This window comes from Equus quagga, chromosome 12, assembly GCF_021613505.1.
Source record: "Equus quagga isolate Etosha38 chromosome 12, UCLA_HA_Equagga_1.0, whole genome shotgun sequence".
Lineage (NCBI taxonomy): Eukaryota > Metazoa > Chordata > Mammalia > Perissodactyla > Equidae > Equus > Equus quagga.
The window spans coordinates 1,482,989-1,499,127 of NC_060278.1; the positions used below are offsets into that span (position 1 = coordinate 1,482,989).

General features: G+C 46.0%; 1 protein-coding gene across 1 annotated transcript in view; it reads right to left on the minus strand.

The window, feature by feature from the left end:
- Nucleotides 1–16,139, minus strand: part of CCNY (cyclin Y) — a 205,450-nt gene that overhangs the window by 38,862 nt on the left and 150,449 nt on the right. The window contains exon 3 of the mRNA XM_046678233.1: nucleotides 10,810–10,844. Coding sequence (XP_046534189.1) covers nucleotides 10,810–10,844 — 35 coding nt within the window. The remainder of the gene's footprint in view (nucleotides 1–10,809; nucleotides 10,845–16,139) is intronic.

Consider the following 16,139-nt stretch of genomic DNA (forward strand, 5'->3'; position numbering starts at 1 on the left):
CCACAGTCCTGCCCACAGCTCACCCTGAGCTCGCGCAGGCAGCGTGCCTCTCAGAGAACCTAGAGGCCTTGAGGCAGCACGCGCTCTCCTTTATCCTCATCCTCCCGGGAAAGCAATCTGAAGAACCTGCAGCTCATCTCCAGCGCAGACCCAACCTGCTCCAGGCGGGGGCTGGTCAGTACCGCACTTCCTCAAATTTTCTAACCGTTGGCTCACACTCCACACTCCCTCCCGGTCAGCAGCAGCTCTGAGCTGCTCCACCAAGGACTACTTCTCAGGCCTGATTCCCTCCTGGCCTCCGCCTAGCTGTCTAGCTACTCAGTCTCAGCCCCTTCTGTGGACTCCATCACTCTAAACTCCCCGTGACGTGATGGTCTTTCCTTTGCCCTCTACACTCTCTTCCCCAGGGGATTCTCATGCCCTCCCATTAATTCTTCTGCTCTCTGCTGAGTCCCAAATCCTTCCTCTCTGACCCGGTCTCTCTTCTGAGCTCACCCTGCCTGTGGACCACCTGAATGTTCCGCATGGGCACCCCGAACGGCAAACCAACCTGTTCTTTCACTTAACTGTCAGGCTTCAAACCAGAATCCGCAGAATATTCTTCAATCCTCCACCTCTCCTTTTGTCTCCTTGCACCAAGTACTATTGATTCTACCCCCGAAATGCATTTCCAAATCATCTTTCCTCCACGTGCCTCTGGCTGCTCTCTGGTATCCGAACGCCTCCACCACTTCTCACTTGTGTTACCGTGGTAATCACCCTGCCTCCAGGCTCACCCCTTCAAACCATCCTTCCTCTGATGCCACTGTAATCTTTTTACCAAGCAAATCAGATCATGCCACCTCCCCGCTGACAGGATTCAGAGGCTCTGCACTGGGGAGGGGACATTCTCCATCCCTTCATCCCTCCAGGTCGCCACGCACTTCTTCCTCCTGAGTACACCACCACTCAGACATAATTAAATGACGACAGTAACAACACTAACTTTTATTTAATGGCCATCAAATATGAGCTAACAGAGCTCTGTATCCTTTACGTGTATTCACTGACAGTCCACAAACACCTAGCCAGGCAAGTAGAAGTCCCATTTTACAGTCAAAGGAGGTCAGAGAAACGAAGTAATGTTCCCAAGGTCAAATCTAAGACAGTGGAGCTCAAAGCCACATTTGTCTCACTCCAAAGTGCATGCCTTTCTACCAACAGGTCTTCACTTGAGGCATGTTCTCCCAAATCTTTTCATACAACACCCCAAAGGCCCTGTTCCTTCTCTGGCACCACTCATCCTTCAGAACCCTGCTGACGGACCTTCCTCAGGACTCCTCCCCGCCACCACGTGTCCGAGGCACCCTGTGCCACCCTCCACAGCATGATCGCTCTCGTCATTTTCTGCTGTGTAGGGTCTGCACTGGAAGTGTCTTGGAGGTAGACTGGCTAATTTTCTCGAATCAGCAAATGAAGAACAGCTCCCTCCAAGGCACTAGACTGCCTTGCTGGCTCATAGGACTGCCACCACGAAGGAAGTCTGCCTCTACCACTGGGAGCTCAGTGCAGCCTCAGCAGAAAGGGGGGCACCGTGAGGCAACCAGCTGGCACACAGGCGCTCACAGCAAGGGCCTGTGCCCCGGGCAGCAAAATGCCCACGTGCTCACTGCAGTGGGGCAGTGGCTGGCAAAACAAAAGGGGCCAGGCGCTCTTGTGGCCCTGCCGAGAACGAGCTGATGTGGACAAGGCGCTCGAGTACAGGCAAGGCAGGCGCAGAGCTGGAGTCCGAGAGCCTAGGAAGCAGCTCTGCCACTGATCAGCTGTATAGACCTGGGCAACTTACTTAGGTAGGATGGTAACACGTCCCAGTTTACTGGGGACAGTCCTGGTTTGCCCCTGTTGTCCTGGAGCACCCCTTTCACACTCAATAGTGTCCTGGTGTGGGCAACAAATTATAAGGTCACCTTATGCCTTACCTCCCCAAGATTCAATGTCTTCATCTGTAAAATACAGAGAGCAGAACCAAGCCCTCACCGTGGGGCTGTGGAGTACGTGGCACGGAACCCGGAGAGCTCAGCGCACAGAGGTGCTCAGTGAGCACTACGTCACTTAACAACACAAGCTCTGTGCTTTAACTTCCCAGTTTCAATGGCAGGACAAAACTGTCCTGCTACTTCTCAGCGTTTGCCAGAAACAAATAAAAATAAAGCATTAGAAAATATGAGGTAATATTACTAGAGGAAAAGAAGATGCAAAAGTTTGTAAAAAACGATATACATGAAATCTCTAAAAATAAATGCTCCACAATTAAAAAAAAAATCCTAATTCTAAGGAGAGCAAACTGTGACTGTAACAGAGAGGCAGGACTCTGTGCACAGAGAATGAACTTGGCACCAGCATTCCTTTACGAAGAATTAACTGAAGGCCTGATGTGTGCAGAACAAGCGTGGGACAGAGCACAGGAGAAGAGGAAAGGGGGGGGGGGGGGGGGGGGGGGGGGGTATTTTCTTCATTAGGAAAATTAAAATTTGTAGAAAACGATTAAGAAAGTATCTTTACTCAAGTCACACAGCTACTGTGGAGTGGGTGCAAGGGCATTCTGCAGAAGTGCAGAGCCCGTCAAACCCAGAGCGCTCACCGGAGTGGGCAGACACACGTCCCCGGGCCAGGAGAGAGGAAGCTCCAGCATCTCCCTCCACCACCACCTCGGGCCTCGGAGACACGACGACAAAAAGAACAGACAAAGGACAAACCCTTATCTTTGACCTCAAGGTGTTAATAAACTAATATTCCCTGGAAAGAAAAAAGAAGACTGAACAGCTTTTAGCAGGATCGATTTTTCACAGCAGAGGAAGACTAAAAAGTAGGAAAAGCAAATAGCCATGGAATTAAGAACAGATGTGGACAAAATCATTTCTCTATGAAAGCAAAAAAATAAACCAACATTGAATCTCAAGAACAAAAACTTGGAAATCCCAATTTTGAGGTAAAATTTTTGCTCTATTGTGAGTCACGCAGGCTGTCACTACAAAATAATGACATTCACAGTTCACTGTAATCCAGGTCAAGTCTTGGCTTCGTTATGGCTCTGCGCAAGACTCTATAATGAGAAGCACTTTTTCTCATTACACTTCTGGCTGTGAGGTGAAATCCAGAAAGAGAGCCCTACAGGACTGGCCTCACCCGAGGGAGAGGGCTCTCCTGATGGCACCGTGGGGGCCGTGCACTCCTCGAGAGGCGGCCCCGCACAGCGCTAGCTCCCTCGCTGCCCGAGTTCTTTCCGCAGCTGTAAAAGAAACAGAGGCTCACTTCCAACATAACACTTCCCTACTATTACTTCGAGTCTTGAAAGCAGTGGTCATATATACTCCAGGCTGTAGTTCTGGGGGGGGGGGAGGTGGGAAATAAGCTTATTCCAGAAAGCTGGGGGTAAAGTAGGGCGGATGCTTATCCAAGTGTAGGTCTCAAAAATGTTAATTTACAGAAAGACTCAAAAATGGGTTAGACCTGCCCCAGAATGTAAGAAACTGAAGTTTCTTTCCTATTCTGTTAGAGCTCTCTCTTCTACGTAATTAGCAAACTGTCACAGAAAGTCAAGTATGCCCAATGTTTGCACAGGGCCAACGTTTAAGGGCCTTTCCATAGCCCATCTCCACAGCCACTCGCAACTACCCCGTGAGATGGGAGGGAGCGGCACCAACCCTCCCCACAGGTGACAGGACTACAGCACTTCACCAAGCGGCACAGTGGCCTGGCACCACAAAGCAGACAAGTATCAGAAGAACCGTAATTCAGCCGCTTGACTCCCAATAAAGTGTCCTTGCTACACGAGGTTGTTCTTAAGATACATCCCTTCAAAATCCTCCATGAATACAATTATATCGGTCAAAACTTCACTGGTTCCAAAAGGTCATTTCTTCCCTTGGGAGAAGTTTAAAACTTTAAAGAGCCAAAGGAAGTAAAGAAAAGATGAGTTGTGCTTTAAAGAAACAAGTATCTTATTGCTGATCAGTTAAAAGTTGAGTTCAGAGGACTGCAAACAAAATATTAAAAACCAAAGACCAGCTACTTTGGAAAACAGTTTGATAATTCCTCAAAATGTTAAATATAGAGTGACCATATTACCCAGCAATTTTACTCCTAGGCATATACCCAAGAGAAATGAAAACAGATGTCCACACAAAAACATGTACAAGAATGCTCACAGCAGCATTACTCACAATAGCCAAAAGGTGGAAACCCAAATGTCCATCAACTGATGAACGGATAAACAAAATGTGGCATATCCATATAATGGAATATAATTTGGCCATAAAAAGGAATGAAGTTCTAACATAAAACACAGATGAACTCTAAAAACATTATGGTAAGTGAAAGAAGCCAGGCACAAAAGGCCACGTAGTGTATGATTACATTCATATGAAATGTCCAGAACAGACAAATCCATAGAGACAAAAAGTAGAGTAGTGGTTGCCGGGGCTGGGGGGCGAGGAGGGGGTGACATGTGGAGGGGGTGGTGGGGTTGGAAAATCACCACTTTGCAACCCAAATTATAAAGATTGGCTCAGGCAAGAATGATCAATGGATGTTAAATCTTTGAGGTGGGGATTAGATTAGGATATTTGCATGGCCCACAGACTGCTTATGAGTTGTAAGGGGAAAACCAGTAAACAGTCAGTGGAGAATCTGGAGAGCTGCAGGGTGATCAAAGTCAACATCACCAACAAGGTCAGATGGACATTGTGTGTCCAGATTTGATGCACTGAGAAGGGCAAGCGAGCATTGCACGAAGTATTCTGGCCCCAAATGCTTACCTGAATCCTTAGACAAATCCAAAATGAGAAGCATTCTGTGAAAGAAACACCTGGCCCTGTATTCTTCTACAGTGTCAATGCCACGAAAGACAGAGAAAGGCTGAGGATCCCTCCAGATAAAGGAGACCAAAGGGCACACTGACTACATGCCACGTGTGACCCTGGATTGACACTGGTACCAGAGGAAAACATGCCACACTCAACACAACTGGAATAAGAACGGTTCATGAAAAAGAACTGTATAATGTTAAATTCTTGATTTAATAACAAAACTGTGATTACACAAAAAATATCCTGTTCCTAGGAAACTCACAGTGGAGTATTAGGGGGTAAAGGGTATGACGTAGGTAACCTACTCCCAAACAATTCAGAAGAAGTAACACAGGACAATGATCAGAGAATGAGCTCAAAGTAATGGAACATGGCTTACAACTGGTGAATCTGGGTAAAAGGTATATGGGAATTTTCTGCATTATTATTACAACTGTTCAAGAAGTTTGAAAATTTTCAAAATAAAAGTTAAAAACCTACAGATAAAAGTCAAAGAACAGACCGCAACACACAGATGCTGGGATGGGAGTCTCGGCTTAATGGGTAAGGGAAAGACAGTCTGCTTCTTAGAGGGCTTTTCTGACAAAGTCCTGCTTCTTCTCAGACTTCATGTTTTCGCCTTTCCTCTCTCTGCTCCAGAAGTCCCTGAGCAAGGTGACGAAGGTGAAAACTGAGGTTGAGAGCAACAAAGCGAAACGCGAAATGGCATAGCGAAGAGGTGAGGCATCACGCAAGGCCTCGAGCGCCCGAGCAGCTCCTAGTCCACCCTCAGCAAACGCCAACAAAGGAAGCGCAAGTCACAGGCCAATGTCAAATGAGAATAGCTCCCGCCCCTACACAGCAGTGTGAAGCAACGTGAGAACCAGGCAGCCACGGTCAAGACTCTGTGCTGGCTTATTCAGAGAGGAGATCCTAGCACCACGTAGAAATGATCGGGGCTTCAAGCACAGCAATGCCACTGAGAACACGCCACGAATGTTCTACGATAAATCATTAACATCAGCTCAGTGATCCCTCCACTCATGTGTTTTAACAAGAACAATGTTTCCAAAATGACCTACAGAGGCACTAGGGAGCAATTCCACCTGTCAGCCATCCTGGGTTTGTACAGACCATGACACCTGACAAGTATCAGTCTCTCTGTGCCTCACCACCAGGGTGTCAGAATGAAGGAAGGGAAGGGTGGGTGAAGGAGGCAACAGGAAAGGGTAAGAAAAGAGAAATTTTACAGATGCAAACAAACATACAAGGAATGGACATCCTACACAAACTTCTCACCCACATCAACACTTCTGTGTGTGCAGCGTTATCATTTCCAGACATTCTACCAAAAAGAAAAATTAAGAAAGAGAAAATAACAAAGTGTCTCCCCCATGTCAACATCCTGTGTCAAGCAGAGTGGGTTGTGTGAACCAGAGTGTCAAAGGGTCCTCGAGCGAGGTGTGAAGATGCTGTACTCCGCATTATTGTTGCAAGTTTCCTCTAAATTGAAATTATTTCAAAATGTAAGTTGGAATCCTTAATCTTACTGGATTTTAAAATCTTACTGAGATTAACACCTTACTGAGGCTTCTTTCACACCCTGCAAGCATATTGTATTGATGCTAATGTACCAGCCACTCCATAAATTTGTGTTATCTTAAGAGCAAATCTCCCAAAGAGGCAAAAGGTAGGTTTAGAATTTTTAAGTTTTAAGTTCTTGGATCAAGCTCATTTCATTCCTGACTTGCATGGATTAACAGGTGAAGAGCAGACCCAGAAGAGACCCTGTTTTACAAGGAACCTCCTCCTATTCTGTTCAAAGCCAGAAGGCAGAATCAATTCGGAACTGAACTATTTAAGAAGACCATGGGGGAGTGGAGGGAAGGGTGAAACAGGTGAAGGACAGGGTGAGAGATGCAAACTTCCAGCCACAAAATGAACAAGTTTTGGGGACGTAATGTACAGCGCAGGGAATACAGTCAACAATACTGTACTAACTTCGCTGACAACAGGTGGTCACTAGTTTTATCAAAGTGATCATTTGGTAATGTAAAAAAATGTTGAATCACTATGTTGATACATGAAAACAAGACGAGAACAATAAACCCTCTAATACAGTATTCCCAAACAGGGCTGAACAGAACGCATTCCATCCAGAGAATCCTGGTATTCACAATTACTAAAAAACTATATCCATATTCAAAATACCAGAGAGACTTCCATCAGTTTTGACACTGACCTTGGAAAATTAAACAATTTGCCTATGCTCCGATGGGCAACATCACATATTTATATGGCGCTATAATTAGTTTGCAAATCACCTTCCTCTCCACTATATCATGTGAGTCAGGTGGGCCAGAACTACGCCCCATTCTATGAGCCAGGAGCAGTGACACTACAAGACTTTTTCAAGGCCCCCAATTAGCAGGTGATAGATCTAGGGCTTGAACAAAATTCTTATAGCTCCAAGATCAGTTAACAATGTGACTCTTGCTTCTGATAAATAACACTCTGTTTACTTTATTCGCTCGCAAAGTTTCCAGAACTATCACCTGTCTCAATATTAAGACAAATACTGTGACTGTTTTGCATGAGAGTAAGAGATGCTGGCCATTCAACCCCTGACTCATTCTGTTTCAATATCTTTTTTAACTTCTTAGAATGATCAATTCACTTCAGGTATGTTGTTACCAAGTGGCAAGAGGACGTCAAAGAAAAATTAGCCTAAAGTAAAAGGCATGAGTTTTCACTAAGTTTCAGGAAAGTGATTCGAGACTCCAGTCACCTACAATGCCACTCACAATTTATAATCAGAGACTTCCACATTTTAATTAAAAGATTCATTAAAATAGCTAACCTTGAAGAAAAAGCAAAGCTAAAACTTCAGCAAATTTTAAATGAAGTAAAAACTTTAATAAAGCCCTTTACAGAAGACTTTTAAAAATACCTAGTGTATCTTTCATAATGTATTAAATTTTCCTAGAACTGTTCATTCTAACTACATCTAAAACCTAGGTGGTGATTAGAATATTAATCTGTATAATTCACCCTGATTTAACTTACAGTCAAAACTCCCAAGGGGGTTTATCCTCAAATGGTTTCAAGCTTTAAATCCTATGATAATTCTCTCAGAAGCAGTCTCCTCCTACCTAACGCTTTAGGTCTCACTTGGCTGTTCTAAGCCAGTCGAAGGCCCACCTCTTTTCCAGCCTGGGGCTCCATTCTCTGCCACCCCCGCCCTGGAGGACGCCCCCGGCACAGCCCACTCCTCTCACCGGTTGCTGGCTGGGGGCCAGACAACAGTGCTTTTCCCCGTGTTGTGGAAGTTAAGTCCTCCCAGGGGCAGAGCCGAGCCATCCCCGCCTCTCTTACACAGCTTTTTTATATCCACGGCATTCACTCTTCTTAAACAACAGTGTCTTTGTAGATTACCTGAGCAACATGTGCTAAGTAGGTTCTTCAGAAACTTAAAGGAGAGATGACAGAAACAACATCCCTCACAATAAAGCAAAGAACAAGAGCTTTCCTAAACAAGGGCAAAGAAAATCTGTCCTTTAACAACAAATTAAATTACAAATTTCAGTTGGGGCCCCTACTCAGAAATGAGTTCTATAGACTATCCTATAAAAATTTAATTATGCATGTTATCTCTAACTCCAGATAAACTAGCTAAACCACCTCTGTGCATGTGGGAACTGGTGTTCCCACCTGGGCGCCAACCCCAGCTCCAGCGCTTATTCAGCAAACTTCTTTGTGCCTCACTTTCCTCCTCTCTAAATGGGAATGATAAATAGCACCCACCAGCATGGTTACTGAGTAAGCACATTAAACCAGTGAGAACAGAGCCTGGCACAAACATGGAAAAGCTCTCAATAGATTATACTGATCATTATGACTACTTAACCTTTCTCTACTGCTCTAACTCGTTACACCAAAGTGTCTCAAAACCTGAAAGGCACAGCTGGTTTGTTAGCCTAACTGAATCTGCAGGCAATTTTACTCGAATCCTATTGCAGTGTGTGGGATGGCACATTCCAGCTGCTTTTCCCAGCATGGACAGAACTGATGTGCTGCTTTGTAACCAGGTCTGCTCACAGACTAGAGAGTCACGCTGTTACATGGTCATCTGCTGTGTGAGACACTTAGCACCAAGATTTCTTTTACATAGGAACAAGTGTGTAGAGCAGATTTTGACATCTGCGTGATTTCACTCTTTGTGTCAGGAGATCACAGGTTTTACAGAGCTTGCCTGAGAGCTGGGCTGGGTTACAGAGGATGCACAGAGCTGGAATGCACAGCCTACATTCTAATCCAACAGATGTTGGGTCCAACAGATGTTTACCCAGTGTGTGGCAGGTGTCAGGACTGTGCGTGACACAAGGTGTAAGGTTAAGAGGGAGAGAATATAAAAATAGAGGGGCAGATGAGCAGCAGGAGAGCACAGCTCTGTCTCATCGGCCATGATCAGAACAGGTGGCACAGACAGTCTTGTGCCCCCTCCCTGCATTCCACTGACAGAGCACAGTGCCCAGTGAAGGGGCCTGGCCGCAGTCTCCACTCGTCTCCTTCCCTTGCAAGCTCCTTGGCAGACGTGCTGAATGGAAAGTGTTCAAGTGCACCCAGCAGACAAAGAAATGAAGCAGGATTCACAGATTTAGTTCAAATCTCTCTAATTTCTATGTCCAAGTACATACTACTTTTGGAAAAAAAGGAGGCACAGCAATTTTCAGCACATTTTCCTCATGACACATGCAGTAATTTCACAGATGCTTTCCATTGATGCTTCGAAATTTGAGAGCCAGGCAAGAGGTCATGAACTGCTTCATGAATGTGACAAAAGCTGTAGACCCTCTCTCCGACCCTTAGAAGACCGTGTACACACATGCACAGTGACGCTGCAGACAGCGTCCTTGGGCTAAGCACGAAGCTCCTTGAGTGCATGGGCCCAGCATCTGAGTTTCCTGCCAACCACATTTTGTCCAGATTTTTCAAAGGTCAGGGAAGACAATAGTAAGGCTCTTTAACACACAGCTTCAGTGCCAAGTTCTTCAAGATGTGCAAATACTTAAATGCAGAGAGTCTAGAAATCCTGAAAAAAAACAAACTTGTAAGACCGAATACAGCATTTTGTTTTCAATACGAGAATTTTGGTAATTCACTTATGTCACCATTCCATTCCTCATGGAGACAGTGTCCTTTCCTAAAGAAAGGGACACACATTTAGAAGGAGAGGAACGGGTGGCTGTAACTTGCCTAGTGGTGGGGCTCCACACTTCAGAGAGGTGCAAGGTGGGGCGCGACAGTCGGGGGCAGGGTGGAAGGGTAAGGGAAGTGGAGACAGAGCCAGTGGCTGCACCTGTTGCTCAAGGACGAAGGATGGAGCACCTCACAGGGACACTTTATGCCTCGCCAGCAGGGGAACGATACTGCTCAGAATGGACAAAAGACTAGAGCTGATTTTTCAAAAATCCTTTTAAATTAAAGTGTTGTCAAGTTTATCCTTTCTTTGAGCATCAAAAGAATATGCAGACTCTACTGGGCCTGTAAACGACAATCAGTGAGGAGAGAGTGCGGAGGCAGACAACCTCGTGGGAAACGGTCATGTGTTTATTCAAATGGAACTGAGGCACACAAATAAGAAGAGTGATTTGGGGGTAGGGGCAGAAGAGAGAAAGGATTGGAAAATTAACAGATGTGGCTTTCAGCTGGACCTGAGTGGTGTTGCTGTGGTCTTGTTCACACACGTCTTCCCATGAAGCAGCAGTGTGGGGCTTCTGGAAAACGTCGGGGACAGTGGGTAAAGACCACACCACACTTGTCCAATTACAGCCAAACTGAGCACAAATACACTGCAACATGTTCGCACTCTTCAAATAGCAACAAAATACATGAACCATTTTCACCCATCACAGGCAGAGTTATTACAGCTCTTTACACTGTACAGTCATCATGAAGAACACGGGGAGACAGCGTCACTTACATGGTTAATGAAGAGACTCTTGCGTTTTTCTCTCACTGTGAAAACAAAAAATGCAACAGAAACGTTACACGCTGCATGCCAACCCCCTGCAGGTTGCTAAGGACTGGGCCTGTGTCGTGGGCCCATCCTTCCACCAACCAACATACCCGCTGCTCAGTTACCACTTATAAGAACATGTGACCTGCACAGATGCAGAACCGAACTCACTAACACAGTGATCCACGTGCCCACCTAAACCACAGCACCTGGACAAAATTACTGCCGCTGTGATTAACCGAGGGGACAGCTTTCAATAACTAAACAAAGGATTAAATAAGTAAACTTCATACTACTTGTATGCATGCATTTGTTTAAGATGATTAACAAATAAGAGGACTATTTATCTCCAACCCAACTAGACCCATCAGGTCTGTGCTATAGGAGTGAAAACTAACTAACAGCAAGAACACCCACGACAGCAGTGAACACAGGACAAATAATGCACGTCGGAGTGGCGTTCATGGAAACTAAGTACTGTCCACACTGGGTGTGGTGAATAACCTGGGCTTCCATCTGGGAGCCTCTGGAACACCCTGCAGCACCCCTCCGTCAGTGGGGCTGCTAAAGCTCACGACTGTCCTGTTGAGCAGACCACTTCTCACACTGCTGTCGGCGCAGCACCTGCACTGAGCGGCTCAGCCTGGGGCCCAGACCTTAGTGTTGCTCAGAATAGGGGCCTTGGCCCCAGAGATGTTCAAAGGTGACAGGCAACCCAGAGGAGCTTTTTAATAAACTAGCATCACTGAATTTTGCATTTTCTTTCCTGAAGACTTACTTTTGAGGGTACATAAGAATCAAGCGACACATTTACTGAGCAGGCCCACTACAGGCAGAGGACATAAAGAATAGGTGTCCTTCAAGGAGACGACATCCTGGGTCCCTGGGAATCAACAGTGCTATCTCAGGTCTCCTAAAATGACAGCATACAAATCCACGTCTCATCTGAGGAGGGTGCCCTCCCCCGGAACTCACCCCCACATGCAGGTGCCATCATTTTCACAGGCCTCCGGTGGACCGGATCCAGGGGCCTGGGACCTGCATTGCCAGCTTTACCTTTCGTTCTTTGACTCACAAGGAGACAGTCGTCTTTTCCTTAGAAATCCTATCCTTTCTGGAATGAGTGCTGTCCCTCTTCCTATCTCAAAGATATTCAGGGTACAAAAGCAGAAAGCAGTCTGAGGACACGGTGGGAGAGGTGCCTACCCAGCCCGTCAGACCAGCACACAGAGCTCAAGTGCAGACATCAGCGGCGGACTGGGTCTGCTGGGCACAGTGGGGAGGCAGCAGGGTTCCTTCTGACCTAACTCCAAATAAGCATCCACATGTGAATCAGAAGAAAAGGAAAGTGAGGGGCTGGCAGGAAGCACTGGGTCTTAACTTCCTGGCATATATGTTTCATGTGCACATGCATGCGCGTGTTTTCTTTAATACTCAATTATTGTGCATCTAGTCAGGGCTGCTCTACCATATGGGCATCTGACGACGTTTCCATGGTGACTTCCCACTGGCTAGAGGAATCTGGGAACACTTTCTACACAGACGGGAGACCTGCCAGGGTTTCCAGCAAATTCCACAGATGACACTGAGCCCTTCCTAGGGCATCCCAGCAATAGGTTTGTGCAGAGGCTCTGTCTCTCAATTATGGGAACTGCCTCTGAGGTCCCCTGCGCACCCTCCATCACCCCTTGCCTCCAGCAGATAAAAGATATCCACGCCTAGAGAATTACTAGAGCTTCTAATGCGGGCACTAGTGAAAAGATTAAGAATCATTCACAAATAGGAGTGTGAGCTGAAATACAGAATCCTCAATAGTTCTGGCTGAAAGTTTTAACAAGATAGCTTTAAAACAAACAAACACAAAACCACAGTAGATGAGGAGGAATATTGTAACAGTGCATGCTGTTCTTTACATCTCCTATAAGGAGAAAACTCAGGAAGAACCAGGCCAAGTCCACCAGCCCAGGTGCTCCCACTTAGGGCAGTGAGCAACAAGAGTGCACTGAGACTGCTACAGAGCCAAATCCATTCCAGAACCTCAGTGTTACACAAACGAACACCTACACACTACCTGTTCCCTCAGAGTAACTGGGCCTGCTAAACCTGTCTGCACTTGGGGTTCGTGGGCCTGAATCCAGCGCCCCCTTCCTGTACTGTTTTGTAATGCTGCTCCTAAGAGGGCCTTTGCAAAATCAGGTCTGCACAGCATCTCAGAGGCTCCTCCACATGGGCACCCCTATGACCGACTGCTTCTTCGAGTGTCTCCTGAGTCCCCAAAGTACCTGCCTGTCCCTACACAGCCAGGAAGAATTCCCAACATGCAAGTTTGTACCGGGTGGTCCTGAGCATAACAGCCCAGATCTGGGAGGACATGCATGCCCAGCTGGGATAATTCTCTCTCCTGGGAATCTGGAGAGGCTAGTCCATCAGGGCCAGCTCCTGACCTAAAGGTATGGGGTGGGGCAGGGTGAGATGTGTCTCCTGCTGTGTGGAAAAGAGTTAACACAGTACGTCTGACTGCCATCCCTGAGAAGGCCTGCTCACAACGGAGGCCATTGGCTAGCATCTGGGAACGTGGATTTGGGGAGGGTCCCGTCCCCACCATTCCCTGATAAGAAAGGCTCACTGTGCCAAAACTGGACAAACGACAGTGTATGCTGAACTCCCGCTTTCTTCCTGGGAGTGTGGAATTGGGGTACATACCTGGCAGAGGCCGCCTACAGAACCAGCCCTCAGTAGAAATCCTGGGTACGAAACCTCTGAGACACCTCCTTGGCTGGCAATGCCACTAGTCGTTACGGGGGAAATGCAGTGCATCCTGTGTGACTCTCCTTGGAGAGGACTCTTGGAAGCCTGGACCTGGTTTCCTCTGGACTTCGCCCAGCCACATTTTCCCTGTACTGATTCTGCTTCATATACTTTCTTTGTACAAAGTCACAGCCCTGAGTACGACTGTACCTTGAGGCTATGATTCCCCCTACCGAATCACCAAAACTGGAGGTGGCCTTGAGGACCCCCAATACAGCTGCCATGCAGAGAAGAATGGGGGCAGGAGATGGGAAAAAGGTAGGGGCTTCTGTAGACCCGTTAGGGCTCTTAGGCCCTAGTTCCAATGACTCATAATGTTTCCAAGTTACCCTGGTCCAGTTATAACTAATTATTCCTTTTCCCCTAAGCTAGCTGGAGCAGAAGAAGACACCACCATGGGGGGAAAACAATAAAATAAGTGGACTCTCTTACACTGGCATCACCAAAAAAGATGGATAAAATTACCCAAATCTAAATCTGTCTTTAAAATACATTTGAAACACTGAGCCCATTAATCAGTTCTGAAATTCAAAGTGCTTCAGCCATTTGTTTTATGTAATGGTATAAGAAACATGCTAATCATTTCAAATCTGAATATTTTTGGTTACCAATAACGTATCAGTCAAAATCTCTGGAATTCTCAGAATTCCTACATAATTGAGAGCACTGATAATTGTATTTTGCTTTGTTGGGAAAATAGGCAATAAACTGACGTGGATCATAAACCTGACTTCCCTGGGAGAATAATAGCTATCTCCTTTGATCCCATCTATGATGGTTCGTTGAAAGGATTTTTAACTGGTTATTGCAATAGTCCATAATGACTCAGACAGAAAATGTACTAGAGGCCTTTAAAAGTAAGCCATCTAAAAATCAGCAAAAACACTACTGTTGGCATTACAAGTCTTCTCCAGATAGAATGAGGAGTGAGGAGTAAATGGCAGCGTCTGTGATCTGAAGGATAAACAACTTAGGTCACTTAGGGTGCTACAGGATACTCCCTTGCCACAAGGTCACAGAAATAAAATTTCTTTATTCTTAAAAATACAACTTTCTGAAAAAACCTAGTGCTAATTATTCGAGGATTTGTTAACAATCTAAATGCAATTTCAGCTAACCCCCTTTACAGACAGGCATTAGAAAAACTACCTTGGTTTCCCGTTTCATCTCTAAAACAGACCCTCCCAAGGCAAGTGTCAGCCACCACAGCCATAGGACATCAGGACTGAAGAGGTCCTCAAATACGTGATCCAACCTCCTTCCTATGACAAGGAGGCAGCAGCCCACGCAGGCCCAGACAGGGAGCGTCCAGACAGGGGCAGGCAGGAGACAGGCCCCTGGGCTCCTCGGGCCTCCTCTGCACTGCCCTCCCTCCACCCCAGCAGCGCTGTGCCTGGCACCTGCGCAGAACAAGTGCCACTGGACAGCTGCTAATTAGGATCTGGTATGTGCCGAGTTCAGCTATTCCACAGAGAATTACTTAGCTTATAAATTACTCTGGATGTGAAGGACTGGCAGGCTTTGACAAGAAGGTATAGAATTACATAATTTTGTTCTGAGATGTAAAACTGATTGCTGAGATAGCAAAACCAATGTAGACCACAAAATCTGGTTCAAAAGAAAAGGTTTTGTTTTCCTGTCTTGTTTCCTGTGGGCAGAATAGATCAGGCTTTGAACAATCGAAAGTTCAGTATTTTCTTATAATAAGTTTGACATTAGCATACAATTCCCACCATTTTCATTAATTCAGTGAATTAAGTCATTCACTTAATTCAAAACACAACTGTTGAGCCCCTGTGAGGAGCAAAGTGTGGAGGCAAATGCAAAGATACCCTGAGGCCCCGCCTTGCTGAGCACACAGCCAACACCAGTGACTGGACACGAATGTGCACCCCGCTGGGATCACCTACCATGCGTGCGGGCCCTGCGCAGGGTGCATCTAGCTCCGCAGGAGGGCAGCTTCTCCAGAACTCTGGCCTACTCTGAACTGTCCTGCACCTGCACTGATTTCTAGACCTGCACAGAGAAATGGGACTTTCTGCACATTCAGAGTGAAATCTAAGTAAGCAAGGCAGATGAAACAAAAACGCAAAGATAAGAAAAACTTCAAAGATGTCTAGAGCAGACCAGGGGTGGAGAGCAGGAAACTCCAGCGAGAGAAGAGAAGCAGAAGGAGGTAAGGATATAAGCAGAAAACCATTCAAAGACCATGTGTCCGTCTCGTACACTGCCAACTCAGCCTGGAGAACACCTCAGGCCCAAGGACGCCCTCAGAAGCAGAGAGATCTAAATCAAGTGGGTTCTTTTAAAATTTTCTTCTGATTATAAAAGAACTGCATGCTTACTGTAGAAAAATTAGAAAATACAGAGCAATACAAAGAAGAAAATACAAATAAAAATTTAACTTTGGAAAATACAGAAAAACATAAGAGAAGATATACAACCCAACACAACCAAGAAATAATCACTATTACTATTTAGGTGTG